This window comes from Sander lucioperca, chromosome 10, assembly GCF_008315115.2.
Source record: "Sander lucioperca isolate FBNREF2018 chromosome 10, SLUC_FBN_1.2, whole genome shotgun sequence".
NCBI lineage: Eukaryota > Metazoa > Chordata > Actinopteri > Perciformes > Percidae > Sander > Sander lucioperca.
Genome location: NC_050182.1, coordinates 22,687,219 through 22,714,269, shown reverse-complemented (window position 1 = coordinate 22,714,269; position 27,051 = coordinate 22,687,219). Strand labels below are relative to the sequence as shown.

Below are 27,051 nucleotides of genomic sequence, written 5' to 3'. Positions count from 1 at the left end.
TACCCGACAATAAGCAGTCCAGTCTGAAGCCTTTTTCTCAGCTCTAAGAAGACTCCAACTCCATGTGTTTTGGCTGGCATCTCCAAGTCTGCCATTAAGTCAGCTCACTATTCAAAAATTATATTAAAAAAAGAAAGAAAGCATGGACTAATCAAAACTCAGTGTGGCTAGGTGACACTGGATAGCAGCATAACATCTAAAGTAAGACAAACATAAAAGCACATCTATCTGAATTAGCTAACGTTAGCTAGCTAGTAGAATCCAGAGGTTGGAACTTGTCTGCAGCCATGCAGCATGACGATACCGCTGAGGTCAAGTATGCCATAGTAAGAGAAGAGCATCCGGTCAGGCATTTCAAAATAAAAAAGGGGTTAAACATCCGTTTTTTACATTATCAATGGAAAAGGACTGATACATGTTTTGTGTTCGAGCCTTTGCGCACTTGACCTCCATAATATTTTAATTCTACTGTGTAGAAGAAAGGGTAATCATCAGTTTATGGTTTAATTGGATGTCACTATGATGTAATGTTTTTTTTTTGCATTTTGCATTTTTCAACATATAAATGAGGGGGTGATGATAAAGTGACATTTGCAAAAAAAAAATAGTATTACAGGAGTATTTCATGAGAAGGGTATTTATGATGGACCCCACTGACAATCGGACCTTTTGCTCATAAATTGTTATCTCATAAATGTTCTACTAGTAGTCTTGATTCTTGGTCAATTCCACAAGTGACCAACTTAATTATCTGATTCATTATATTATTATATTACATTATCATATTTATCTGGCGTAAAAAATGTTTATGTTCACTTTCAGTCATAATGCGGCAGCATTATCAGAGAAACTCATTGTACCAACAATGAGTTTCTCTGCGCACCATGTGAGCACAACTGAAATAGGCCTAATAAATGATATTATATATATATATAGATATATAAATAGATATTTTCCCACGGCCCCTCTACAAAACATAACCCCAAGATTAGCCATCAACACAGGACCTGCCTTAGTTGATTATTTGACTTTAGTTGTGCAAATTAACAAGCATTTTAAATAAACAACTGACATTCAGTGAACTAGAGAGTTTTGGGCCTCTGCTGGGCTGGGTTCTAGGGCCGTTGTTGCCAAGGAGTGACTGCAACAAAATTAGTGTAAAAGTACTTTGTTGCAGGGTTATTATTATAATTATAATTATTTTTAATATTATTATTATTATTATTATTTGGTGTTATAATTTTGACCAAAACCATTTGAATGTGTAATGTAGGCTATAAGAATGTATGTCCTTAGAGATTGGAGGCAAGAGTATAGGCTACTTGCTACAGCTGAACAGTTAAATCCTAGGTAACTTATTATAATACAAAACAATAAAATATACTCAAATACTAAACAATAACATATACTAAAATATAGGGACGCAAATTGCTAAAGTCAAAGTTGAATTTGATAAAATGTGGATTAATATTCATCTTTTATTTGGAAGAAAAGCACATCATTTCCGAGACTAATTCGTGTGACTGTGGGTGACTTGACACAGCCGAGGCCGAGAGGCGGAAGACGTCCATGCGGAAGAAGACCGGAGCGGTTGGGGTTGGACGCTGGACGTACAGCTAATCTGCAGTGCAGTCTGGGAGCTGTCAATCCTTTCGCTTTGTATCTTTGGCACTGGAAGCTACTGATGCGCTCATCACAATTTATTTACACACTGAGGGACAACACTCAGAGGAATAATACTATGTAGAATAGAATTACCTATTGTCTGCTTCCAAAGCCTTCTTGTTAAGGGACCTGACTTATATGAACGGGTGACATCGGAGCCGGGCCCTTCATCTCTAACGATATCATTTAAACAACCTGCTAACGTTACTAACGTTAGCTAGCTGGTCATATTATTGACGTTGTCATCCGTTTTTACTCAGCAAACCGAACACATGATTGAATGACAGTTGCTGGCCTATATCCTATAACGGTAAGCTTTTATATCAGCTTTTTTTTTTAACACTATAAGTGCCATGTACGTTAGCTGAAACCAACCTCACCTAGCTAGGTAACGTGAGCTATAGCGTAGTTCCCCTCTCTCACACACTTAAATTATAACGGCAGTAACGCGTTTACAATTGTGCAGATATTCCTTAGCTAAATGTGGGTTTATATACATTTTTATTATGTTTATTTTCCACCACTGACGTTACCTATAGCTCCAACTGCTGCTGTAGTTTGTACGACAGGACCTGCTCTAACGTTACTGTAACTACAGTATGTTGTTGGTAGTTTACACAGCTATGATAGCGTTAACGTTACTAAAGTCTGTCAGCTCTGCCAGATGCCACTAACTAACGCTAGTCTCTTAACACACAACGTTACATTTCCTCTCAGCTAGCTATGTTACAAGACTGCATCAGCCACTCTGTTGTTGAATACAGGCTACTCAGGGGCGATTCTAGGATCAGACCTTTAGGGGGGGCTCAGCCCCTAATGAGAATGTGACATGGATGCTCGATGGTGTTTTTTGCCCCCAACTGCTCCTTCCAGGCAGTGCTGCGACCGCTGCCTTCAAGGCACCTAACCTTAACCTTAACCCTAACCCTAACCATAACCAGTTCCTAATCCTAGCGCCTGGAAGGAGACATTGGGGGAAAAAAACACAGATAAACGACACGGATACAGTGCCTTAACCTGACTCCGCCAGATGGATTGCTTCGCATTTGCTCGGTATATCCATCTGGGGACTTTCCGTTGGAGAACTTTTGGGAAGGGGCGAAAATACGACGGGCCAAATCAACCAATCAGATCGATATATCAAACTCTTGCCGAAACCAGTCGGGAGAAGAGCAAAAAACTAGCCTGGCTCCGCCCTCCTACTTACTTCCGCTCAATTTTCATTTCCCTTCAGTACTCCGTCTGGGTTTGCGGTATATTATTGGGTTTTCTCCGGTCAAATATTTCGCGGTCCAATCGGTGAACAGAGGGAGTGGCTGAGAACGATGACGTTGAGGACGTGCATTAGAAAGATGCGAGCGAAGCCATTCGGTCCGTTGTGACAACGCTGCCGAATATCCAGAAGTTAAAGGCCGAGCAAGAACAATCTTTGCTGAGTTGTGTTGGTGGCCATGATGTTGTGGCCCTCCTCCCCACGGGGTTCGGGAACAGTTAGATTTTCCAGCTCGCTCCGTTAGTGGTGAAGGAGTTGGCTAAGGCTAACGCTAGCGATGCTAATGCTAAATATAAGCAGATAGTTGTTGTCGGTCTCCCCTCTTGTTGCACATGCGCATGACATACGTCACGACCAAACGTTAGCGATTGGTTATGGCAGATTCTGAGTGGCTCTGGGCAGATCCAATAGTTTTAAACTTCAACAGAGTACCCACCTTCAAGGAAATTAACACTTGTCAATGGAGAGAGGCCAGACTCTCTGTACACATGAAATGGACCAGAGTCTGGTAGGACCAGGATAGCAAAAAACATCTTTTCCTCCTAGAAAAGCCTCCAGTGCTGTTTTTTTGCTCTTCTTTCAATGAAGGAATACTTTCTAATTTGGATAAAACTTGCGCGATAGCTACACTCATCTCATCCGTGGAAGCCGCCATGCTGTTTAGACTGAACAGTCGCTTCTGGTTGCGTCACACCTAAACCCGCCTCAAAACCAACGCTGATTGGTCGGTCGTTTAGCGAACGGCTCCAAATTTTCTCTATCTCAAGATGCCAGACTGATCTGCGATTGGAAAACTGGAGCTCGTGAGATCAGGACGCTCTCACGAGGCTAGCTGTGCCTTGCCCCCCCCATGCTAAATCAGTAATTTCATTAGCCGATAATCTCTGAGCTAGCTACGGAACAACAATGTCAGCTAACGTTTTTAACTAAACCTGACATTTTATAAGTCACAGTAATAACGACCAGTTTGACACAATGTTCTAACATTCAGCAATTTTAGTTGCTTACGTTTCAATGTGGGTTCTAATCTGCACCATGAAATGACCAACTTCTTCTCTGAGGACTACCGACTTAGAGCTGGGCAAAATATCAATATTATATCGATATCGTGATATGAGACTAGATATCGTCTTAGATTTTGGATATCGTAATATCGTGATATGTGATAAGTGTTGTCTTTTCCTGGTTTTAAAGGCTGCATTACAGTAAAGTGATGTACTTTTCTGGACTTACCAGACTGTTGTAGCTGTTCTGTTATTTGCCTTTACCCACTTAGACATTGTGTCCACATTACTGATTATCTAAAATCTAAGTGTGAAGATATTTTGTTAAAGCACCAATTGTCATCTCTAGAATATTGCCGCGATATCGAGGTATTTGGTCAAGAATATTGTGATATCTGATTTTTTTCCCTATCGCCCAGTCCTACTACCGACGTTAAACTTCACAACCACACTCCTGCTCTCCCTCTGACAGATTAGATAGAGACTCAGCCAAAGGCAGGAGTCTGGCACAACCTTGACCCCCCCCTGATAAGGGTCTAAAATCGCCAATGAGGCTACTTCTCAAACTTTTCTACAAAAACTTGTCAGACCCCGTTCAGTTCTCTATCACGGCAGACATTTTGACATGTCACAGCAAGAAAAGCACAGGTCTGAGTAATAACATGCATTAGTAATAGCCTAGCTAATGCTCACTGATATGGTTACCTGGGACGCTAATGGTGCTGAGTCATTGTTATTGTTATTGGTTCCACCTTTACTGCTGTGACAAGTTCAAATGTCCACCATGAAATGCAACATGCCTTTTCTAAATCAGTTTGAGCCCGTCATAAATGTGATACCCATGCCTTTAAAATATGTATATGTAGCTTGTCTAACAGTACACTGTAAACCTGGATGCTCAAATTCATTAATTGGAAGAAGTACTGTAAACTTAACATTACTTAAAATACTGAGTTTTTATACTTAAAATTATTCAGTTATGGTCATTTAATATTTTTGAGTTGCATATACTGATAATATTTGAGTTGGCTTAATTAGTATTTTAATTTAACGGTAATCAAAAAATGCAAGTTCATGTTACTCCTAATATTTAAGCTCTAAGAACCTCAGACTTTTGAGTTTATAAACTCAAAAAATGGTGGCAACTGATTGCCTCAAATGTTTTTGAATACTGCTTACTTATTCGGGTTTACAGTGTATTTATGTTTTTAATCGTAGCTTATCAGCCTGGATGCTACTGTGTGTATGTAGCATGGACTTAACAACACTCTATGCACTAACAAGAGCCCGTTTCATGGCGAGGCTGTTAGGTTGTAATGTGAAATATCAGTCAGACTCGTCCCTCTCCCTGTTGACCAGCTGCAGAAATATGTAATCTGGAGCGCCATTCCTTTATAATAAATGTGTTCCTGAAAGATTGCATTGTAGGAGCGGCAGTAGACCGCATTGTGTGAAAGTTGATGACTCCTCTTCTTCCTCTTTTTTTGAAAGTCGTTCTGTGATTTAGTACGTCGCTCGTATTTCTTCATTTCCAAACATGTTGGTAATGGCTGCTCATGTCAGACTTTGCTCCTCTGGATGTATATGACTCTGGTCTTTTAAATTGGCCCCAGCAACGCCTTGGCATAGTTTGGACCATGTACTGATTGCTATACTCAGGCTTTTTTTCTTCATGGTCAAGTATGTAGACGACTAAACTTGAACTCAAAATCAGTTTGCGTTTTTGATCTTTTTGTTCTCCTCTTTTTTGTTTTTCATTGCAGGTGTGATGCACTTATGCCTGCCTAGTGTCTCACATTAGCATAACAACCACCCAGGAGAATGAATACAGAGGAAGTGGAGCTGCTCAGTGACTCCAAGTACCGGAACTATGTGGCAGCAGTGGACAAAGCCCTCAAGAACTTTGAGTACTCCAGTGAGTGGGCAGACCTCATCTCTGCACTGGGCAAACTCAACAAGGTAATCTCAGGCTGCTTGACATACACTGCACTAGATTACAAGTTGTAAAGAATGCAAAGACATACAGTATATGCATACAATATACAAACACATGTAGATTGTACAAACATACATACAACTAAATTGTTAAATTATTGGTATCACAGTTGTGAACCAGTGTAGCAGGTGAGCCTCACTTTGAGACTTTGTTGGTATTCAATTAGGCTATATCGGCGACATTTCATTTATGGGATAGTTCAGGTGGCGCTGGAGGTTCCGTCGGATGTCCCGCATTTTCGTCCGGATGTCCGTCCCCTTCCTCTTTCTTTGTGTTGGCGTTCTAAACTCTGGTGGATTTCTGAGGACTATGGTTAACTGCTCCTCAGATCTCTGCAGGGTAAATCCAGACAGCTAGCTAGACTATCTGTCCAATCTGAGTTTTCTGTTGCACGACTAAAACTACTTTTGAACGTACACATGTTCCACCAAAACAAGTTCCTTCCCGAGGCTATTTTGCAGAGGCACCGTGGCTCCGTCCGGCGCTTAGCTCCACCCATGACGATTGTGATTGGTTTAAAGAAATGCCAATAAACCAGAGCACGTTTTTCTCCTGAATGTTGTGTGGGACCCTCCTCCGCAGCGCTGTGGAGGAGGGTCTGGCAATGCGAGACTATTATTTAGGCTACTGTAACCGCATGGGTTGAAAAATAAATATGTACAATTTGCATTACTGCATATGCCAAAAAGCCACCACATCATGACAAGAGACCTACAAGTATCTGAAAACACATCTGCTCTTGTGTGAATTGGACAGATACAGTACACATAGTGGTTGTTACACTGTTGTCTACATGCATGACTAATATCTACTATTGTTTACATCCTGTCTCAGGTTCTGCAGAACAATGCAAAATACCAAGTGGTTCCCAAGAAGCTGACAATAGGCAAAAGGCTGGCCCAATGCCTCCACCCCGCCCTGCCCAGCGGGGTCCACCGCAAGGCCTTGGAGACGTACGAGATCATCTTCAAGATCATTGGACCCAAGAGGCTGGCCAAAGACCTCTTTCTTTACAGGTAATACTGTAGTACCACCAGAGAATGTCTAATAAGGGGAGAACTTTGCAGTTCCACTCTGGTTCCATATGAGGGTGCTCACGGGCGAGTGAAGAATGAATGGGACTCTATGGAGCTATACCCCTCAAAATCCACTTTTCTCAGGATATAATTTTGTGTCTAGTAATTTGAATGTTGCATTCGAAAGGGGAGGCTAAGAAAATACACACTGCTGGGTGTTAAAGTGGCTTTTTTGTTCTAAAAAGCCTTTTAAAATGTCAATGACATCATACACATATACGGCCAGAGATACTGCTTTACAGCAAGCTCTGAGTCACTTCCTTTGTTCTCTGGAGGCATCGACAACACAGCTGACAGGTTAGGCTCTCCCTGTCAATACACGTGCTAGAAAGAGGTTTGCTAATGTTTTAAAGACCACACCGAAATGTTCACTCTGACATTCTGGTTCTGCTTCGGATGCCGTCAAGCAGGATCTCTGGTCGTAATCAGTCCTTCACTGACCAATCAGCATCCATTAGCAGAATGCTAGCGTGTTATGGGCAACAACGACTCAACCTGTAACAAATCAAAAGGACAAAAGTACTCGTTCATTCAACTTTTGACCTATAATCCATGTTGAACTTGTAAAAACAACAATCAAATCTGAGATTTCTCAACGACAATCAGGCGAAAGAGACAAATTTAGCCGTCTAGCTCCATAGACTTCCATTCATTTTGCACTGGACCGTGATCACCCCCAGTGGAACTCTGGTGGAACTGCAACCAAATTCGGTACAATGGGGCTAAATAGGGAGTGGACAGGCTCTCCGTAGACCGGCTCTGGTACCACTCACAGTGGCCAATAAAATTAGCTGGGAATCAACTTTTCAGCTAAGTCTCAGGAACTTCACGTCACTCATATCTTTTTCATCACTGCAGCTCTGGGCTCTTCCCTTTACTCTCCAATGCCGCGATGTCTGTGAAGCCTGTGCTGCTGGGGCTCTATGAGACCTACTACCTGCCCCTGGGAAAGACTCTGAAACCAGGCCTACAGGGACTACTGACCGGGGTACTGCCTGGTCTGGAGGAGGGCTCGGAGTATTACGACAGGTGAGAAAGAAAAACACTTTTTCATTTCAATTTCAATTTCAATTTTTAATGTGGGCATTGGAACAGGCCATTAGGAGAAAGCATTTTATAGCATAATGTGGAAGGGGATTGATTTCCGATTGTATGAATGATGCATGAGTTGTGTGAGTCATTGCAAGATTAAGGTTCCAAACTCAAGACACAGCCCAAGACTTCTGTCTCTTAGACGGAACCAGTTGAAAACATGTTCATGGTTTGACACTAAGAATTCCCTGCAGACGTGTGCTCTCGAGAAATTCCATATTTACACTACTTTCTTCATATCTAAAGCTTTTATTTTCAGTTGTCGTATATTGATTTAATTGTTTATTGTATTCATATTATTGTTCGCATAGTTGTGAATGATGATCTCAGATATTACAAAAGCAGATAAATGATTAAAGGAACATGCCGACTTATTGGGACTTTAGCTTATTCACCATACCCCCCAGAGTTAGATAAGTCCATACATACCCTTCTCATCTCTGTGCGTGTCGTAACTCTGTTTGACGTACCCACCTCTAGCCTAGCTTAGCACAGATCCTGGAGGTAACTGGCTCCATCTAGCCTACTGCTCCCAATAAGTGACAAAATAACGCCAACATGTTCCTGTTTACATGTTGTGATTTGTATAGTCACAGGGTGTTCAAATAACAAGGTCACATGAGACACAGCCATCTTCTAACCGTATACAGTGAGGAAAATAAGTATTTGAACACCCTGCTATTTTGCAAGTTCTCCCACTTAGAAATCATGGAGGGGTCTGAAATTGTCATCGTAGGTGCATGTCCACTGTGAGAGACATAATCTAAAAAAAAAAATCCAGAAATCACAATATATGATTTTTTAACTATTTATTTGTATGATACAGCTGCAAATAAGTATTTGAACACCTGTCTATCAGCTAGAATTCTGACCCTCAAAGACCTGTTAGTCTGCCTTTAAAATGTCCACCTCCACTCCATTTATTATCCTAAATTAGATGCCCCTGTTTGAGGTCGTTAGCTGCATAAAGACACCTGTCCACCCCATACAATCAGTAAGAATCCAACTACTAACATGGCCAAGACCAAAGAGCTGTCCAAAGACACTAGAGACAAAATTGTACACCTCCACAAGGCTGGAAAGGGCTACGGGGAAACTGCCAAGCAGCTTGGTGAAAAAAGGTCCACTGTTGGAGCAATCATTAGAAAATGGAAGAAGCTAAACATGACTGTCAATCTCCCTCGGACTGGGGCTCCATGCAAGATCTCACCTCGTGGGGTCCCAATGATCCTAAGAAAGGTGAGAAATCAGCCCAGAACTACACGGGAGGAGCTGGTCAATGACCTGAAAAGAGCTGGGACCACCGTTTCCAAGGTTACTGTTGGTAATACACTAAGACGTCATGGTTTGAAATCATGCATGGCACGGAAGGTTCCCCTGCTTAAACCAGCACATGTCAAGGCCCGTCTTAAGTTTGCCAATGACCATTTGGATGATCCAGAGGAGTCATGGGAGAAAGTCATGTGGTCAGATGAGACCAAAATAGAACTTTTTGGTCATAATTCCACTAACCGTGTTTGGAGGAAGAAGAATGATGAGTACCATCCCAAGAACACCATCCCTACTGTGAAGCATGGGGGTGGTAGCATCATGCTTTGGGGGTGTTTTTCTGCACATGGGACAGGGCGACTGCACTGTATTAAGGAGAGGATGACCGGGGCCATGTATTGCGAGATTTTGGGGAACAACCTCCTTCCCTCTGTTAGAGCATTGAAGATGGGTCGAGGCTGGGTCTTCCAACATGACAATGACCCGAAGCACACAGCCAGGATAACCAAGGAGTGGCTCTGTAAGAAGCATATCAAGGTTCTGGCGTGGCCTAGCCAGTCTCCAGACCTAAACCCAATAGAGAATCTTTGGAGGGAGCTCAAACTCCGTGTTTCTCAGCGACAGCCCAGAAACCTGACTGATCTAGAGAAGATCTGTGTGGAGGAGTGGGCCAAAATCCCTCCTGCAGTGTGTGCAAACCTGGTGAAAAACTACAGGAAACGTTTGACCTCTGTAATTGCGAACAAAGGCTACTGTACCAAATATTAACATTGATTTTCTCAGGTGTTCAAATACTTATTTGCAGCTGTATCATACAAATAAATAGTTAAAAAATCATATATTGTGATTTCTGGATTTTTTTTTTAGATTATGTCTCTCACAGTGGACATGCACCTACGATGATAATTTCAGACCCCTCCATGATTTCTAAGTGGGAGAACTTGCAAAATAGCAGGGTGTTCAAATACTTATTTTCCTCACTGTACATACTGGGAAATATATTCTCCGAAGCATAGACTGTGTATATATAATGGACCAACAGATCCCGTTGCTCTGGACGGAGATCAGTGAAGGATATTAGAAGTCACTTTCACGGTGATGGCTGAGCGTTACTGAGCAGCCTCCAACTGAGCTTGAAGACGTAAATGTGCCGTGAGCAACCTGTCTGAAAGTTGGAAGAGTTCTGGTAGCTGTGCCAAGAGAAATCTCAATCATTCCGAGTCTTGCAGAGACGGAGAGCCTAGGTATATGTAAGGAGATAACATAGACACAGGCTAATTATTGATCACTAAAATGATAGTTAACATTAGTAATTACACTTAAACAGCTAATGGAAGTCCAAACTGCCTGAGAGCTTCTCCTGTACTGTACTGTAATTCCTCTACTATGAGACAGTAAGTCCCGTGGTTATGACACAATCGTTAGCCTATTTTTATAAAAACGTCTGCTACGGAGTCATAACCAGGCTTCAAAATTAACTTTTTCGTCCACCAGCCAAATGGCTAGTGAACGTTCAAATATTACCAGCCACTCAATAGATTAACATCAGGTTTTTTGGCTGGTGAGTGAAGCAAATCTACCAGCCACTTGCATTTTTCACCAGCATTTGGCTGGTAAACGGTGCTAATTTTGAGCCCTGGTCATAACGTGAGGTACAAGGTAATGGAGCCTTTTATACATTGTCGTGTTTCTTTAGAAATAAACAATGGACAAATAAAGTCTTTAAACGCTTCAGATGTAAAGTTATTCGCTGTCAAAGTGACGCCAAAATGAATGGCAGTCAATGGGATGCTAACGGGAGGTGATGGCTTGTTAGCATCAAAATGGCGCCATAGGATCTACGGGTTGTTGACAGACGCTTACCCCCTTGCTCAGAAGGCGAAGCATTGCTACTCTCTGCTCGGGGCTTCTCAGGTGCTGCAAGCATATCACTCTGCCCAAGTAGCAGAAGTACTCATATGCAGGATTTTACATTCCTTTTTTTTTAACAAGGTCTTTATTGATTTTTTTACACACAGTATTTTACATTCTTCCGTTGAGTTTCTTTTGCTTCTGTTAAATTGCGAAGGTTAACAGGAGGTTGCATTATTTCTACTACCTCCTGTTGCCATTTCCTGTTACTGTTTCAATAATTCAGTTTCCACACAGAGGGAATTTGAGTTTCTTAATGTCTTAAAGCTGTGCTAGGATCGCAAAAATAATTCCCCGTCTTATCAGCCTAAATCACAATAGGGCCCCATCTGTTCTACCTGAGATTTCAAAGATGTACCTTATTTTCCCAAATTAAATGAAGTATTATGTATAAATACTGGCAAGATACCCAACTCAGTTAGTGGAAATTAAAGCTTCACAGTGAGATTCCAAATGGCCTTATACACAGCAGTGAGTGCTCTGTTCAGAGAAAGCTCACCAATATCGAATGATGTATCTCTCCCTCTCTCACTCTGGTGCTTTTGATATCGTTTGTGATTGTGCATTTACACCTACGAGACCCCAACATAACCAGCATGTAGTTGTGCTTACTTCATTGCTCAACAATTGCCCAACAATGCCATCACATGAGGGCCTAAGTACTGACTGCCTCCATCTGGGCAGGGCAGAAGCAACATGTATTTTCACTTCTGGGGGGAGAGGGGGACAAGCCTCGACGTTTCTGCTGTCAGCCTCTATGCCCCTTAGACTTAAGGAAAGCAATCCCCTCATGTTCCACCGAGAATAAGTCCTCCTCATTGTGTTCCTCTCCACACGCCAGTGCCGCGGCCCGAGCACATGTCTTGGGTTTGGTTTCCAATCCTGAGACAATGATATCATTCATCCGTCTACAACTGTCCCAAATTATCCCCACATTTCTCCAAAATGGCAATCTTATGGGTCAGTCCCTGCCCTGTAACTGCAAGCGTCTCATGCTTATACATCCCTTAGTACATTCATGTGGATTTGCTTTTTTATCATCCTGTTTATGATGTATGTGAATGTTGTGTGTGATGTCTTAAGCTACTGGGACCTTGAATTTCCCCTTGGGGATCAATAAAGTATCTATCTATCTATCTTTTTGTCTTTTTCTGCGTTTTGTAGCCTCAAGGCTTTGACCACACCTACTAAGGCCAAAAATCATTTTCTGTTGCTGTCTTACCGTTGTGACTTCTCCTGACAGAAAGTCGAGTGATTTTCTGATTTCCTCAACTTCCTTAAAAGAGAAATATTTGTTTGGCCCCGTTTTCAGCCTTTTGTTATCTGTGCAGCTAGAGCATTAGACTGGCCTGGTGTTAGCCAGACTTCTACCCTTCCCCCCCCTCCCCACCCCTCCCATTTCTGAGTACCAGCTTTGCTTTATGGACTGCATTGCTCTGCAGTGCCACTGTGGTAGGAGGTCAGTGTGGGTGTGTACGTAATAAGCATGTTCACTGTGTCCTCTGTGTTTTTCATAGAACCAACACCCTGTTGGAGAAGGTGGCTGCAGCCGTGGAGCAGTCGGCCTTCTACAGTGCCTTGTGGGGCAGCATCCTGACCAGCCCAGCTGTGCGTCTCCCTGGGGTGACCTTTGTTCTGCTGCACCTCAATCGCAAGCTCTCCATGGAGGACCAGCTCTATGTCATGGGCAGTGACATTGAGCTCATGGTACAAGACCGCACACGACAATACAAACATCCCTTGTTGACGATACTTTAAATAAAATTTGCACACCTGATGGTTCCACAGATGGCTCTGAGGGACAACATTTACTAAGCCACCCTCCAGTTCATCAGATGAAATATTTAAATGTCAACATCATAAAAGGATATTAAGCAGGATAATGTGTTGGCTCTTTCAGATCGATTGCAATTGCAGGTTTAACTTGAATCACTGTGTCGGTTCAAATGGGTTAACAACAGTGTAATGTTGTTGTATAATGTTCTACATGTTTTTTTAAATGTGCATAGGTAGGTTGAATAACAGTGTGTCTCTGTTGTCACCAGGTGGAGGCGGTCAGTACCTCAGTCCAGGACTCCAGTGTGTTGGTGCAGAGGAGCACCCTGGACCTGATCCTCTTCTGCTTCCCCTTCCACATGAGCCAGGTAAGGACAGCTGCGTGACTGAACTCTGCTCCAACGATGCGAGCATCCACACTGCTGAACGATAACGTTTTGTAAACAGTGGCGTCAGACAAGCACACCCTGCACGCTCCAGCTGATAATAATACATAGTATACAGCAGACGTTGCAACGTAAGATTACAGGAATGTCTGTAGTAATATCCTATAGCCTTTATTTGTGGATTGTCCCTGTGGCGCAGGTACACCGCTGCCTTCTCCAGGCTACAGTGGCGCTCAGAGCTCCAGATAGCCGGGGATCAGAGCAGGCGGTCAGATCTGTGCACAGCACCGCAACAAAAACGCAGACAGTATGATAACACCCTAAACACAAGATTCACTCACAGTGAATCTGAGTTCACAGTGGTTTCTGTGATGAGACATAGTTTGTTTATAATACACAGAGTTGAAGGATCGTAGCCCCGTAGCGATTGGTCACGCCACTACCTGTGTGAAACATATCTCTCCGCCGTGCTGTGTTGTAAATTCAGATGGATTTTGATTTGCTGTCAGTGTTTCTCTGAAAGTGATCCCAGCGATATCGTTCGCCACTGCTGTTGTTGTTATAGTTGTGGTGTGAGACTCCGCTATCCACTTGAGTTAGAACGATTTTTAGAACTATCTATATTTATAGTTATCATTACAGTTATCGTTCTTGGTGTGGACGGCCCTTTACAGTTAGAATTAGACCAAAGTAGTATTAGTACTAGTATTGGCATTGTTGTGTTATGCCAGATGTGTGTCTTTTTCTCTCTGTGCATTTGCATGTGTGAGTGTGTGGTCATGATGTGACCACTCAGATGGTGGTGACTCATGCTGGCTGCTTGTAAAATCTGTGTGTGTGTGTGTGTGTGTGTGTGAGTGTGAGAAACAGTCACATGTCAAATGTTCTGTTCTGTTGTGTTCAGGCGACTCGCCCTGACATGATCCGGATCCTGTCAGCAGCTTTGCATGTGGTTTTGAGAAGAGACATGTCCCTCAACCGCCGACTCTATGCCTGGCTGCTGGGTGCGAAATACACACACAGACACAGAACACTGACATTCAGATTTACCAGGGTAACCCTGGTAGAATTTAGAGAGCTACTTTATAAGATACAGTGCCTTGCGAAAGTATTCGGCCCCCTTGAACTTTTCGACCTTTTGCCACATTTCAGGCTTCAAACATAAAGATATAAAAATTAAATTTTTTGTGAAGAATCAACAACAAGTGGGACACAATCATGAAGTGGAACGAAATTTATTGGATATTTCAAACTTTTTTAACAAATAAAAAACTGAAAAATTGGGCGTGCAAAATTATTCAGCCCCTTTACTTTCAGTGCAGCAAACACTCTCCAGAAGTTCAGTGAGGATCTCTGAATGATCCAATGTTGACCTAAATGACTAATGATGATAAATAGAATCCACCTTTGTGTAATCAAGTCTCCGTATAAATGCACCTGCTCTGTGATAGTCTCAGAGGTCCGTTTAAAGCGCAGAGAGCATCATGAAGAACAAGGAACACACCAGGCAGGTCAGAGATACTGTTGTGGAGAAGTTTAAAGCCGGATTTGGATACAAAAAGATTTCCCAAGCTTTAAACATCCCAAGGAGCACTGTGCAAGCGATAATATTGAAATGGAAGGAGTATCAGACCACTGCAAATCTACGAAGACCCGGCCGTCCCTCTAAACTTTCAGCTCATACAAGGAGAAGACTGATCAGAGATGCAGCCAAGAGGCCCATGATCACTCTGGATGAACTGCAGAGATCTACAGCTGAGGTGGGAGACTCTGTCCATAGGACAACAATCAGTCGTATACTGCACAAATCTGGCCTTTATGGAAGAGTGGCAAGAAGAAAGCCATTTCTTAAAGATATCCATAAAAAGTGTTGTTTAAAGTTTGCCACAAGCCACCTGGGAGACACACCAAACATGTGGAAGAAGGTGCTCTGGTCAGATGAAACCAAAATCAAACTTTTTGGCAACAATGCAAAACGTTATGTTTGGCGTAAAAGCAACACAGCTCATCACCCTGAACACACCATCCCCACTGTCAAACATGGTGGTGGCAGCATCATGGTTTGGGCCTGCTTTTCTTCAGCAGGGACAGGGAAGATGGTTAGAATTGATGGGAAGATGGATGGAGCCAAATACAGGACCATTCTGGAAGAAAACCTGATGGAGTCTGCAAAAGACCTGAGACTGGGATGGAGATTTGTCTTCCAACAAGACAATGATCCAAAACATAAAGCAAAATCTACAATGGAATGGTTCACAAATAAACATATCCAGGTGTTAGAATGGCCAAGTCAAAGTCCAGACCTGAATCCAATCGAGAATCTGTGGAAAGAGCTGAAAACTGCTGTTCACAAACGCTCTCCATCCAACCTCACTAAGCTCGAGCTGTTTTGCAAGAAGGAATGGGCAAAAATTTCAGTCTCTCGATGTGCAAAACTGATAGAGACATACCCCAAGCGACTTACAGCTGTAATCGCAGCAAACGGTGGCGCTACAAAGTATTAACTTAAGGGGGCCGAATAATTTTGCACGCCCAATTTTTCAGTTTTTTTATTTGTTAAAAAAGTTTGAAATATCCAATAAATTTCGTTCCGCTTCATGATTGTGTCCCACTTGTTGTTGATTCTTCACAAAAAATTACATTTTTATATCTTTATGTTTGAAGCCTGAAATGTGGCAAAAGGTCGAAAATTTCAAGGGGGCCGAATACTTTCGCAAAGGCACTGTAAGAGGACTTTCATTTGGGGAAGTCCAATCATGTCTGGTAGTACTTGTGTAGAACATACAGTAGGCTTGTATCTGCTGTGCCATTGTCTTACTTCATTTTCTCTTGTTTGCAACTCACGGCGGATGAACATGCTGGTAAGTGTTCACGAGGCTTAGGATGGGCACTGACTGTATCAAACTTACTCCTCACCAAAGCATTGGAACAATTGATTATGGCAGATTAGTATGTGATTAGGAACCAATAAAAAGTGGATTGCAGGTCAGGGTTTTGAGTTAGGATGTACAGTACATTGTGACTCTAATTCCAGTTGTAAGCCAGATTCTGAGCCAGTGAGAGGGTTTATTTCGTCCAATGAATGGAATAGAGTAAATTATCTCGTGGCCAGCTCCAGCTATATGGCTGGCACACTGATATTGATGATTGACAGGCCCTACCACTCTGAATCTGGCTAGGGTTCTTCTTATAGTGTGAGGTAGTCCAATATGTGCTTTATGTACCATGGCTGAAATCAAAGTGATGTTAGCAACACCCATTAGGACATTACAAAGAAGAAACAAGAAGAAGAGGATTAACAGGAACATACAGACAGATTATCTCAATAAGGATACAATCTCCATTTGAAGTGCTTCGCCTCTGCATGTATGCATCTGCGTTTCTACGCGATTGTTAACTCCACGTCTTTGTTTTTTGAAGGCTTTGACAACAATGGGGTGGTGATAGGCCCCCGCAGCACTCGGCAGAGCAACCCAGAGGAGCACGCCAGCCACTACTTCAACACTTTCTCTAAAGACATGCTGGTCCAGGTGAGGTGCCATGGCTAATTGCAAAAAGGTCACCAGAGAAAAATGGTTTTATATGTATAAAATTAGCTTCCAAAAAAAAAAAATCCCCAAATCAGATGTCTCCTGAGATGTAAGACGTGTAGGGTGGGGAAGTGTGTGTGTGTGTGTGTGGGTGTGGGTGTGGGTGTGTGTTTTGGCAGATGTGGCCCTCTTTTGTCTGCTATACAATTTATCCACTCCCTTTAATCCTTCTCCTCCCAAACCTCCCACATCCTCTCTGGGGTTTGCGTATGTCCCGCTCACTTCTTTTACTCCCAGTAGCCTGTCCTTTTGAAGACAGTTCCCAGTTCTACCAAAGACTTTTACACACACACACACACACACACACACACACACACACACACACACACACACACACATGCTTGTGTAATCTGTCCTGTCACGCTCCAAACAGCCTCTGCCCTCCTGGAATGTGATGAGCTCTGGTACTCCAGGGGTTGGAACAGAGCGACCAGGAGATGTAGTTGTGTTTTTTGGAAGTGTTTTTGTTGTATTTTGTCTTTGCTCTCCTGCCATCTGCTCTGAGCTAGTTATTGGAGCTCCCTCCATTGGGAGAAGGTTGGTACTACAGAGACCGTCTGTTCCTGGCTTCACACCATTATGTGGCAGACGAAGCGTGAAACGCACACAAAAAAGAAAAAAATGGAAGGGGGTTCAGTGCAAATATGAAATTGGTTCTGCCAAATATTATAGGCAATTGTTTTTAAATGAAGATAGAAAAAACATATAAATGTGTCCTCTGCTGTGTTACAAATTGGCTCTGGAGTTTGCAGATATTTTCTGATATTTTACTCTAATAGAGGTGTGTGTCTCTGTGTGTTTGTGTGTTTTCAGGCAATGGTGGGAATCTTGCAGGGCAAGGCCCGAGGCGGGGAAGAGGAGAGCATCCTCATGCACGACCTCAAGCCGTTTCGCATCCTCATCAGTCTGCTCGACAAACCGGAACTTGGTAACCAGTCTATCAATATGTACCAACAGTCTAGGTAGTGTTGTGAATGCGCAAATAATGATGAGCGTCACACAAGCAGCCTGTCATACAAACTAAATGTGGTTCACCCACTGTGAATATCACCTCTCGGATCTGTATGGGTGTCTCTACAGGTCCAGCAATCCTCGAGGATGTTCTGATCGAGGTGTTTCGGACTCTACACACACAGTGCCGAACAGAGCTGGACCTCCAAAACCAGAGTCCATTCAGTAAAGACCACACACACCTCAGCAGGTCAGTCCGTCCACCACTTGCCCATCTGCGCTATATAGACAATATATATAATAAAACCCCATGATGGCCAAATACAGTAGTTTGAATTTTTGTGTCAAATATGCACTCATAAGACATGGAATGTCAATTTTTTACATTTTACATTCAAGTGTTGTAAATGTTGCCTTGTAAATTACAAAACATTTTGATATTTTTACATTATAAATAACTTCAATCGTGGCTTGCATTTTAATGGATGGTTTTGTGCATCCATACAAACCATGAATAGCATGATGCTAATTGACCTTCTTTCTTAGTAAACTACGAGAGAACAAGAAGACGGCAGAACTGATTAAAACAGCCAATCTCCTGTTCAACTCGTTTGAGCCGTACTACATGTGGGACTACATTGCCCGTTGGTTTGAGGAGTGCTGCAGGTTTGTATGTTAAAATCCATGTGTGCATAAACGAAAGTCGCCACCGTATGAGGATAGCTCGTATCAGAGACACGGCGAGTTAAGGGTGAAATACCAGAGGGTGAAATCTGGGGGAAACTAAAGTTGCTGTCATGTTTCTGGAGCCATTTTGAGATAGTCAATCATTTTCCTGCTGAGCTTTTGTTTTTAGAAAGAGCCAAAGGAGGCTGCTGGTCTGATACTCTTGTTACAGTATGCTGTTGTGTTGACACATTGCTCAGCTGGTACCAGGGGCCTAATGTGTGTCCCTCCACCATTACACCTATAGCTTACTGCCAACCATCATACATCACTCAAAATAATCTACGCTGCGGCTCTGTTGCAGGAGGACCGGGAACAGCAGCACACGCGCACCACGGCATGCTGGGAGCTTAGAGCATCCAGGGCTCTCATTGGTGGAGTTCTGTCAGCTGGTGGATTTCCTGCTGGATATTGTTTCCCTGGTGAGACTCTTCTTTCTTTCTTTCTTTCTTTCTTTCTTTCTTTCTTTCTTTCTTTCTCTGTCTCTCTGTCTCTCTGTCTGTCTGTCTCTTTCTTTCTCTGTCTGTCTGTCTGTCTGTCTCTCTCTTTCTTTGTCTGTCTGTCTCTTTCTTTCTTTGTCTGTCTGTCTATCTGTCTCTGTCTGTCTGTCTCTCTCTGTCTCTGTCTGTCTATCTGTGTGTCTGTCTGTTTGTCTCTTTCTTTGTCTGTCTGTCTCTGTCTGTCTCTTTTCTCTCTTTGTCTGTCTCTTTCTCTGTCTGTCTGTCTGTGTGTGTGTGTGTGTGTGTGTGTGTGTCTGTCTGTTTGTCTCTTTCTTTGTCTGTCTCTTTCTTTGTCTGTCTCTCTCTTTCTCTGTCTGTCTCTCTCTGTCTCTGTCTGTTTCTTTCTGTCTTTTTCTGTCTGTCTGTCTGTCTTTCTTTCTTTGTCTGTCTGTCTCTGTCTGTCTGTCTGTGTGTCTGTCTGTTTGTCTCTTTCTTTGTCTGTCTCTGTCTGTGTGTGTCTGTCTGTCTGTCTCTTTTCTTTCTTTGTCTGTCTCTTTCTTTCTGTCTGTCTCTCTCTCTCTCTCTCTGTCTGTCTGTCTGTTTCTGCCTTTGTCTTTGGTTTTCTATGTCTATTGCCCATTTTCTCTTTCTTCCACTTTCTGTCTTTCCTTTTACTCCGCTATCACTTTCTTTCTGTCATGTTTTCATTTTGTTTATATATCTCTTCGCCACATTCTTTCTCTTCCCTCGTCTACAGTCCCTTGTGTCCTGCCCCTGCTTGGGCTTTCCATGTTGTTCTCGGTTTCTCCCTCTCCCTCTTGGCTCACACACCTTAAAAATCCAGTTCTGGGATGTTACGGCCACCAGTAGGGGGTGTGTGTTTGCTCCTCCTCTCTCTTCTGTGTCTTTGTGTGTATGTGTGCAGTCTATACAGGTTAAAAAATGTCTGTGCTTAGTTTCCCTGCCAACATATTGTTTGCATCCTCATAGAAATATGCTTGTTTGTACAGAATTTCCAATCTGAATAGTTTGGAAATCCCTCAATATTGTATTACCCTGTGTGTGTGTGTGTGTGTGTGTGTGTGTGTGTGTGTGTGTGTGTGCGTGAATCTTGTGTTCTGTGAGTTTGTAGCCAAACCAAGCGTTGTGTGGCCTGTGGTGTGCTTGCTCCTGTCTGTTCAAACTATCTGCTCTTTCTCCTTAAGCCTACTAGAAGCATGAGGGTAATCTGCCAGGTAAAGTACTGCTCTTTCCTGCTTTTTCACCTCACCCTGCTTCACTGAGGCTACGATAACATTTCTGCAACGTTCTGCCAACACCCCTCAGGCCATCTTTGTTCCCACCCCTGCTTTGAGTGATCATTTCAGAATGGCTGGCTGGCTGTCATATTTTATTGCCAAAAATGATCCAGAGGAAGAAGTGGGATTCTAACATTACATTACATTACATTACATGTGGTGAACAACTTACCCTGGCTGTTTGGTGTGGATCTTGTGAAAATGAAATCTCCGCCCAGTGTGTATGTGCTTTTTGTAAAGCACTCATGTCGTTATATGCTTTTGCACTGCTCACATATTTGTATGAAATATGACTCTTCTAATATACCTCATGGTATAATGCTCATTTTATAATTTGGTTGTTCTCTTTTTTGCTCATCCATAAAAATGTGTTTTGCTTGTTGAGTCAAAATACTTGTTCCACACATACTAAAAAAACAAAAAAAAATGATGAGAAGATCACCATGCTCACGACACAAGGCTAAGATGTAGAGAAAGGTGTGTACATTTAGGTCCATAGGTCCAATATATTTAAAGTGGCTATACAGTTAGTAACTTTCAGTTTGTGTTGATTCCAGCGGCCGCTTTGGACAAAAGCGGTAGTGTTTTTACCACACCAACAAGGTCTTTTCTTTACAGTGCTGTATCACTGAGTTAGCGTTACCGGGAGGTCATATAGTTGCAATGAATGTTTTGCTCAGACAGAAAATCATTCATTTACAATAGGAGAATACGTTACAGATGCATCGTTGCATTTCAAGTGTAGCATACGGTAACTCAGCCTACTTTGGATGTCTTGTGAGCTAAACCGGGTAACGTTATCACTGTCACTGGGTCACGAGTCAAAGCATTAAGAGTTTGTTGTAGCAACCAACGTAATAATAACTTAGATTAATATAGCGCATTTCATAAAACCCAAGGACGCTTTACACAAGTACAGGGGGATAAGGGGAAAGAAAATAGTAGGCCAACACAAACACGGGCTGAAAATAAATAAATAAATGGCGGTTAATGGAAGGCGGACGTAATTTAATGTCGGCTACTGACGTACAAACCCCATCACGCATTGGAAAGTTATTTTATGAATGAACGTTTAATTTCCTTTTTTCCTGTGATGGCCCTGCCCCAGTATCAGCCATGACTAAAAGATAACATCCGAAATAACAATACAAATAGGCCTGTATAAAGAAATCTCCTGCTACCTTTTACCTGACTGGATCAAATAACACGAAATCTGTGACCCGCTCTGGAGCGCAGTCTACCTGCCCTAAATCATTTTTATGACTTTGTGGGAAAAACTGGACCTGGGCAGAGGCATTTAATAAAAACTATATAAACATAGCGTTTTCACTGTTTGTCTCGTTTGCTGTTACAGGCCATTTATGGTCATCGGATGAAAAATGGCACCGTTTCAAAAACATTTAAATATATACTATATATAAATATAGTTACTTAAATACTTGAATTGGATCTAAGTGTGCAGAGCCTTCATTTTTTATTCAAGGAAAAACAAGATAAAACTATATCTTTTTTAGTTTGCTTAAATTAAATAGGAAACAGCCAACATACAACAAGAAAACAGAAGATGGAAGGGATTCTTTGGATAAATGGTCTCACACAGGCCTTTTAAATATTGATATTTTTAGTATTCAGTATCTTTAGATTTTACTACCGCCATGTCACTTGTTAAATAATCATACACTGGTTACAACCAGGGGGATAAGACAGAGATAAGAAGATAATTCTAACATTTAATCAAGCAAACTGTATCACATCCATCATTTTGAAAACATCAGGTTCACCTCCTTCCAGATACCCAGTATCGCACCCCTCTTCACCTCAAGTCTTCACTTCACTTCATTTTTTCCCCCCCAACATTTCCAGGAGACCTACATAGAGATCCAGACAGAGCATCTTCCTCAGCTGCTGTTGCGCATGGTGGCGGCTCTGACCTGTCACCTGCAGGCCCTGGGGCTCGGGGAGCTCACCCACTGCCTTCGTCTCTGCTCCAAGATCCTCAGCAAAGTGCAGCCCCCGCTGGTGTCCCCTCTGGCCCTGCCACCGGGCCCCCAGGCTCAGGGCCGCTCCAACTCCAACGGCAATCGCTCAAACCCAGCAAGGGACAAGGAGGACAAATGGGTGAGGGAAACGGTTAAAAAGTTCCGTCAAATTTAAAGGGGATTGCTCTTCTCTATCGGAAACAGATATCAGTTGGGAAGTGTTAAATATCACGTTTTTCCTGCCACTTCATTTACAAAAAGATCAGAGTATCTGTTCGCTTTGGTGGTCAGTTAGAAATTAAAATTGTTTACGAGCACCAAAACAAAAGTGAAGCCACTGCTATGCCAATCTCTGGCTTTGAAAAACACTGGCAGCTGCTAATTCTCTTCTGTCTCTGATCCTTTGAAAGTCTTTGGATAAAAGCATAGGCCCTGTTGCTGCCCCAGTCAGAGCAAATCCCAGTTTGACCCACTTGACCCACTTCCCCTACAAGTTACTGCCCAAATGTCCATCGGTTCAGGCTCTGATGGTGTGCCCTGGTCCCTGAACAGGGCCCCTTCCGGCTCTAGTTGGCTCCAGCCATCCCCTGCCCTGTGCTGCAGTTGGCTGGGAGGGCCAACGACTGGCCCCGCCATCCCCCCCCCCCGACACAAGGCATTTGAAGACTTCAGAACACATGCTTCGTTTGGCTGTCCTGTTCCTCCTGGTCCCTGTCCAGCAACCTGGTTGTTTAAGTGTTTGAGAGCTCAGTGAGGCATGATTCAAAGTTCACTCAATCAGTCCCACGCCCGGAGATGGATAGCTAGATAGACCGAGGTAGACCCATGAGGGGCAGAAGAGAGGAAAGTAGAAAGACAGAAGATGGTTAACCTACAGCTGAGCCCAGCTCGCCTTTTCTCTCTGAGGGAGAAGAGGAGTAGACTAGCCTCCGATGCCTCCTGGGTGAGCCATATCCATCAGAGTGGAAAAATTCCACATACTGTACATCCACTGAATACTTCAACCCCCCACCCCACCCCACCCCACCCTGAGGGACATATAGCGAAAGTGCTATCTAACGTGCCATCTGAGCCAGGCTCCAGAATGTGCATACTGATTCGATGAAAATGCATCCCAGGAAGCCCTCAGGCTCCCAAAGGCTGACTGTTACAAACAGTTGTAAGAAGCTACATCTCTCAGCCTGGTGTACAGCTCAGTCTACACACGTCCCTCAGGTCAAACCCAACAGCTGTGTAAACAGCCTCAATATATATTGACCAGTGTACAGAACAGTGCAGTGATGAGGTTACTGTGTGTTTAGAGACCTCTACTAGTTAGGCACACATTTACTGGATAGCTTACACAGTTTGGCTGAATAAATTTAAGGTATATCAAGATTAAATTCTAAATGTGAATTTCTGTTTTTGACAGAATTAAATCATCACATGTTAAGGAAGCTGGAAAATCCTGTAAATAAAGGGATAGATTTGACGGTACAAACAGTAAGGCAAAATCTCTGGCGGTAGACAAATTTATATTTTCTCACATTAGATACTGTCGTTTGCCCGACCCATCTATGGTCATACACAGCACATATAAATGTAGAGTTTAAGTATAAATGTTAAAGTTTATAATTGCATCAGAACACGTTAATAAATGAGATATAGTTATCTAGTGCATGTCCCTCTTTAAATGGATCTGTACATCATATTCGGAGTGTCGGCAGGTTGCAATCCTGTGATTTAGATCTTGTTGGCTAGCTGTATTGTTAGATCATTTGACCTTTTTCACAGCAGACATGTTGATATGATATTTCAGAAAAAGCCCAGGTGTAGTGTGTTAAAGGTGCTGTAGGTAGGATTGTGAAGATCCAGGACTTAGCCAAAAAATTTGAACATCGACAACTTCTCAGTCCCTCCCCCCCTTTCTGCTAAAGCCCAAAACGGTCTCCTAAGACCCTCCTAAGAATTAATGTGTGCATGAGCAGTGATTGACACGCAGTTAGACACCCCCCCGGTCCTGATTGGTCATCTGAACAGGGAGAGGTGGATTTTTGCTAATCTCACTACAGGCTGTAGGTGGAGCCAGAGGAGCTGGATTTATTTTTAAATGACCTGCTTCATGTAGTTCTACTGGAACATAGGGTCAGTTTGACAAATATGACAGAAAGTTAGTTTTATTAGTCTTACCTACTGCATCTCAATAAAGACTGCATTCCTTTTTAGTGAATAGTTAAAGGTCCCCCGATATTGTGCATGCTGGCTCACTGGAATGACTTACTGGGACACCTAATTGAACTGATATAGCCGTCATTAGGGTTATTAGTTACACATGTGCTTTATGAAGTCAAAATGCTTTCTGTAAAAATGTCTTTGATTGGGCATTGAAAGTTATTTTTTCTTTTTCTTTTTATCCGCCCACACAGGTGTCTCACTTGTATTTCCCCTACACAGAGCTGTGTGGGTTGTTGCACCTTTGTCATTGTTATTAGTAAATAGAGTTTGGCAGCCTAATGTGATTCCCGGTATAGCTCCCCCACCTTTAACCTCACTAAAGGTCTAATCAGCCGGGGTAATTGAGAACACCTGTGTGGGTGGAAGGAAACCAGACATTAAATCATGCACAACAGGGATACATTTATCCAACATAACGCTTATCTCCAGACTGCTAGAAAAAAAGAGATGAGGTCACAGTCATAAAACTATTTACAAAACAAAGATCAGTAGAGAGTATTCTGGTCACAAATGCTCTGTGGGAATAAACAGGATCTGCACTTGGAATTTTCCTAGCTTGCTGTATTTTCAGCGTACTGATCAGCACACACCTTTTCTCTTCCTTCATCCTTCTCTGTCCTCCAGCAGGCTTTGCCAGCTACTCTGGAGTTACCTGGCGGTGGGGAGGTGTTTGAGGACGGGGAAAACCCTCCCAGCAGTCGCTCCTCAGAAAGTGGCTTTACAGACTTCGTCCAGTACCAGGGAGATGGCCCGGACGACTCTGAGCAAACCCCTCATCCCCTTCCAGCGGTCAAAACAGGCCGCCGCTCCTCAGGCCCATCTCAGACCAAGCCTCTGGACAAACCAGTCATGCAGTGCTGCCTAGAGCATTTCCAGCAGTTTCTCTCCCGACTTATCACCTTGTACATTATCCCTGGGCAAGTGGACAAAGCTGAGGGTGAAAGAGGCGAGGTTATGCACTCGGGGCCAGTTTCAGAGGGCTCCCAGCACACTGATTACATGGAGTCATGCTCAGGATCAGGGCTGGTCAAGAAGGAATGTGTTGCAGCTTTCACTGCTGCCTGTCAGCTCTTCCTAGAATGCTCCAGTTTCCCTGTCTACATCGCAGAGGGCAACCTAAAGTCCTCACCCACACAGGAAGAGCAGTTTGGTAATGGCCAAAAACACTATGTTATCAACTTTTTATTTTTATATTTTATTTAGTCAGTACTTACTCTTTCAAAAAACAGTTTGGGAACAAGGGGAATAAAAACCAGTGAGTACAAGATAAAAGATCTTGTATTTAATGTGTTGTCAGGTTCAGTGGGAAGGGACAGAAACGGTTAACTGTAATAATGACTTTCATTCGAGTATGTGCCCTCTATATACCTATAGAATAAAATAGTCATTATTGTCATTGTACATGTACAACAGAGTTGGATGCAGTCCTGTCAGTGCAAACATGAGCAAAACCGGTGAATAAATAAATATATAAGAGCTTCTAAAAGTCCCTATAAAAACACATGAAAAGAGACAGAAATTGTAATTGTAAAGACACCAAAATACACAAAATAAAAAACATGCCACACATGCAAGACATTCACTGCACCATTCATCATTAATAATAAACACCTCAATTAGCATTAAGTTTAGTTATGGCTTTTGGATAAAAAGTGTTTCTGTGTGTTTGTCTGTGTTTTAATTGTCCTAAAACTTATGCCCTAGGGCAGAAGTTCAAACAGAGAGTTGTTTTTGGATTAAAACTCTAAAAACAACAGCCAGAAATAAAGGATACCCAATGCTAGGGAGAGTAATAGAGTACTTAGATCTAGAGCTGATTTATAACATTTACTGTAAATACTCCCCCCCCCCCCCCCCTGCTTTATTACAGACAGCGAGCAGGTCCGTCTGCCAGCATGGCTGCAGACGCTGATGGACGCCTGCTGCCTAGCCAGTGACTTCAGCCTGCAGGGCGTGGCCATTTCCTTGCTCATGGACCTCGTGGGACTCACCCAGTCTGTTGCCATGGTGACCGCCGAGAGCGTGGCATCTGGTGACGCCGCCGAGCCCGCCCAGCCCATGAGCCCCAGCCAGGGTCGAGTGGCAGTCGTCATCAGGCCACCACTCACTCAGGGAATCCTAAAGTACATCGCTGACAAGACAAACTTCTTCAAGGTAGAGAGAGCTCTCGTTTTAGGTTACAGTTAGCCTGGTTGACACCAGACCCACTCTCAGTTGTAACAGCCTATTTCCAAAGGGGCGTCACCAACGGACACCGCTCAAATGCCTCTGGGCGCAATTGGATAGTCCTTCAACCAATCAGACCAACGATCCAGGTGACGTAGCAGCCGTCATGTTGAATGTCAACAAAAAGCTGCTTGCCGTTGCTGCGCTATCGTCATCGTGTAAAGCCCGCCTCAACGGTT

At 42.9% G+C, this 27,051-nt stretch overlaps 2 protein-coding genes across 8 annotated transcripts in view; one reads left to right on the top strand and one right to left on the bottom strand.

Moving 5' to 3' along the window:
* ube3d (ubiquitin protein ligase E3D) overlaps positions 1-346 on the bottom strand; it is a 29,475-nt gene extending 29,129 nt beyond the window's left edge. Inside the window, exons 1-2 of the mRNA XM_031322791.1 lie at positions 280-346; positions 4-104 (exon numbers count right to left, since the gene is read on the bottom strand). Coding sequence (XP_031178651.1) covers positions 4-95 — 92 coding nt within the window. The 5' untranslated portion in view covers positions 96-104; positions 280-346. The remainder of the gene's footprint in view (positions 1-3; positions 105-279) is intronic.
* Positions 347-1,564: 1,218 nt separating this feature from the next.
* dop1a (DOP1 leucine zipper like protein A) overlaps positions 1,565-27,051 on the top strand; it is a 42,386-nt gene continuing 16,899 nt past the window's right edge. The window contains exons 1-16 of one of the 7 annotated variants that reach the window (XM_036005874.1): positions 1,565-1,784; positions 5,706-5,901; positions 6,773-6,954; positions 7,873-8,043; positions 12,804-12,993; positions 13,332-13,430; positions 14,353-14,452; positions 16,869-16,978; positions 17,852-17,966; positions 18,119-18,239; positions 18,536-18,655; positions 19,020-19,137; positions 20,361-20,390; positions 22,317-22,571; positions 25,271-25,796; positions 26,517-26,800. In XM_036005874.1, the coding sequence (XP_035861767.1) occupies positions 5,764-5,901; positions 6,773-6,954; positions 7,873-8,043; positions 12,804-12,993; positions 13,332-13,430; positions 14,353-14,452; positions 16,869-16,978; positions 17,852-17,966; positions 18,119-18,239; positions 18,536-18,655; positions 19,020-19,137; positions 20,361-20,390; positions 22,317-22,571; positions 25,271-25,796; positions 26,517-26,800 (2,559 nt within the window). In that variant the 5' untranslated portion in view covers positions 1,565-1,784; positions 5,706-5,763. Of the gene's footprint in view, positions 1,976-5,705; positions 5,902-6,772; positions 6,955-7,872; positions 8,044-12,803; positions 12,994-13,331; positions 13,431-14,352; positions 14,453-16,033; positions 16,310-16,868; positions 16,979-17,851; positions 17,967-18,118; positions 18,240-18,535; positions 18,656-19,019; positions 19,138-20,360; positions 20,391-22,316; positions 22,572-25,270; positions 25,797-26,516; positions 26,801-27,051 lie in introns of those variants that run through there. The other 6 variants (XR_004898452.1, XM_031322751.2, XM_031322753.2 and 3 more) reach the window with 6 other exon arrangements.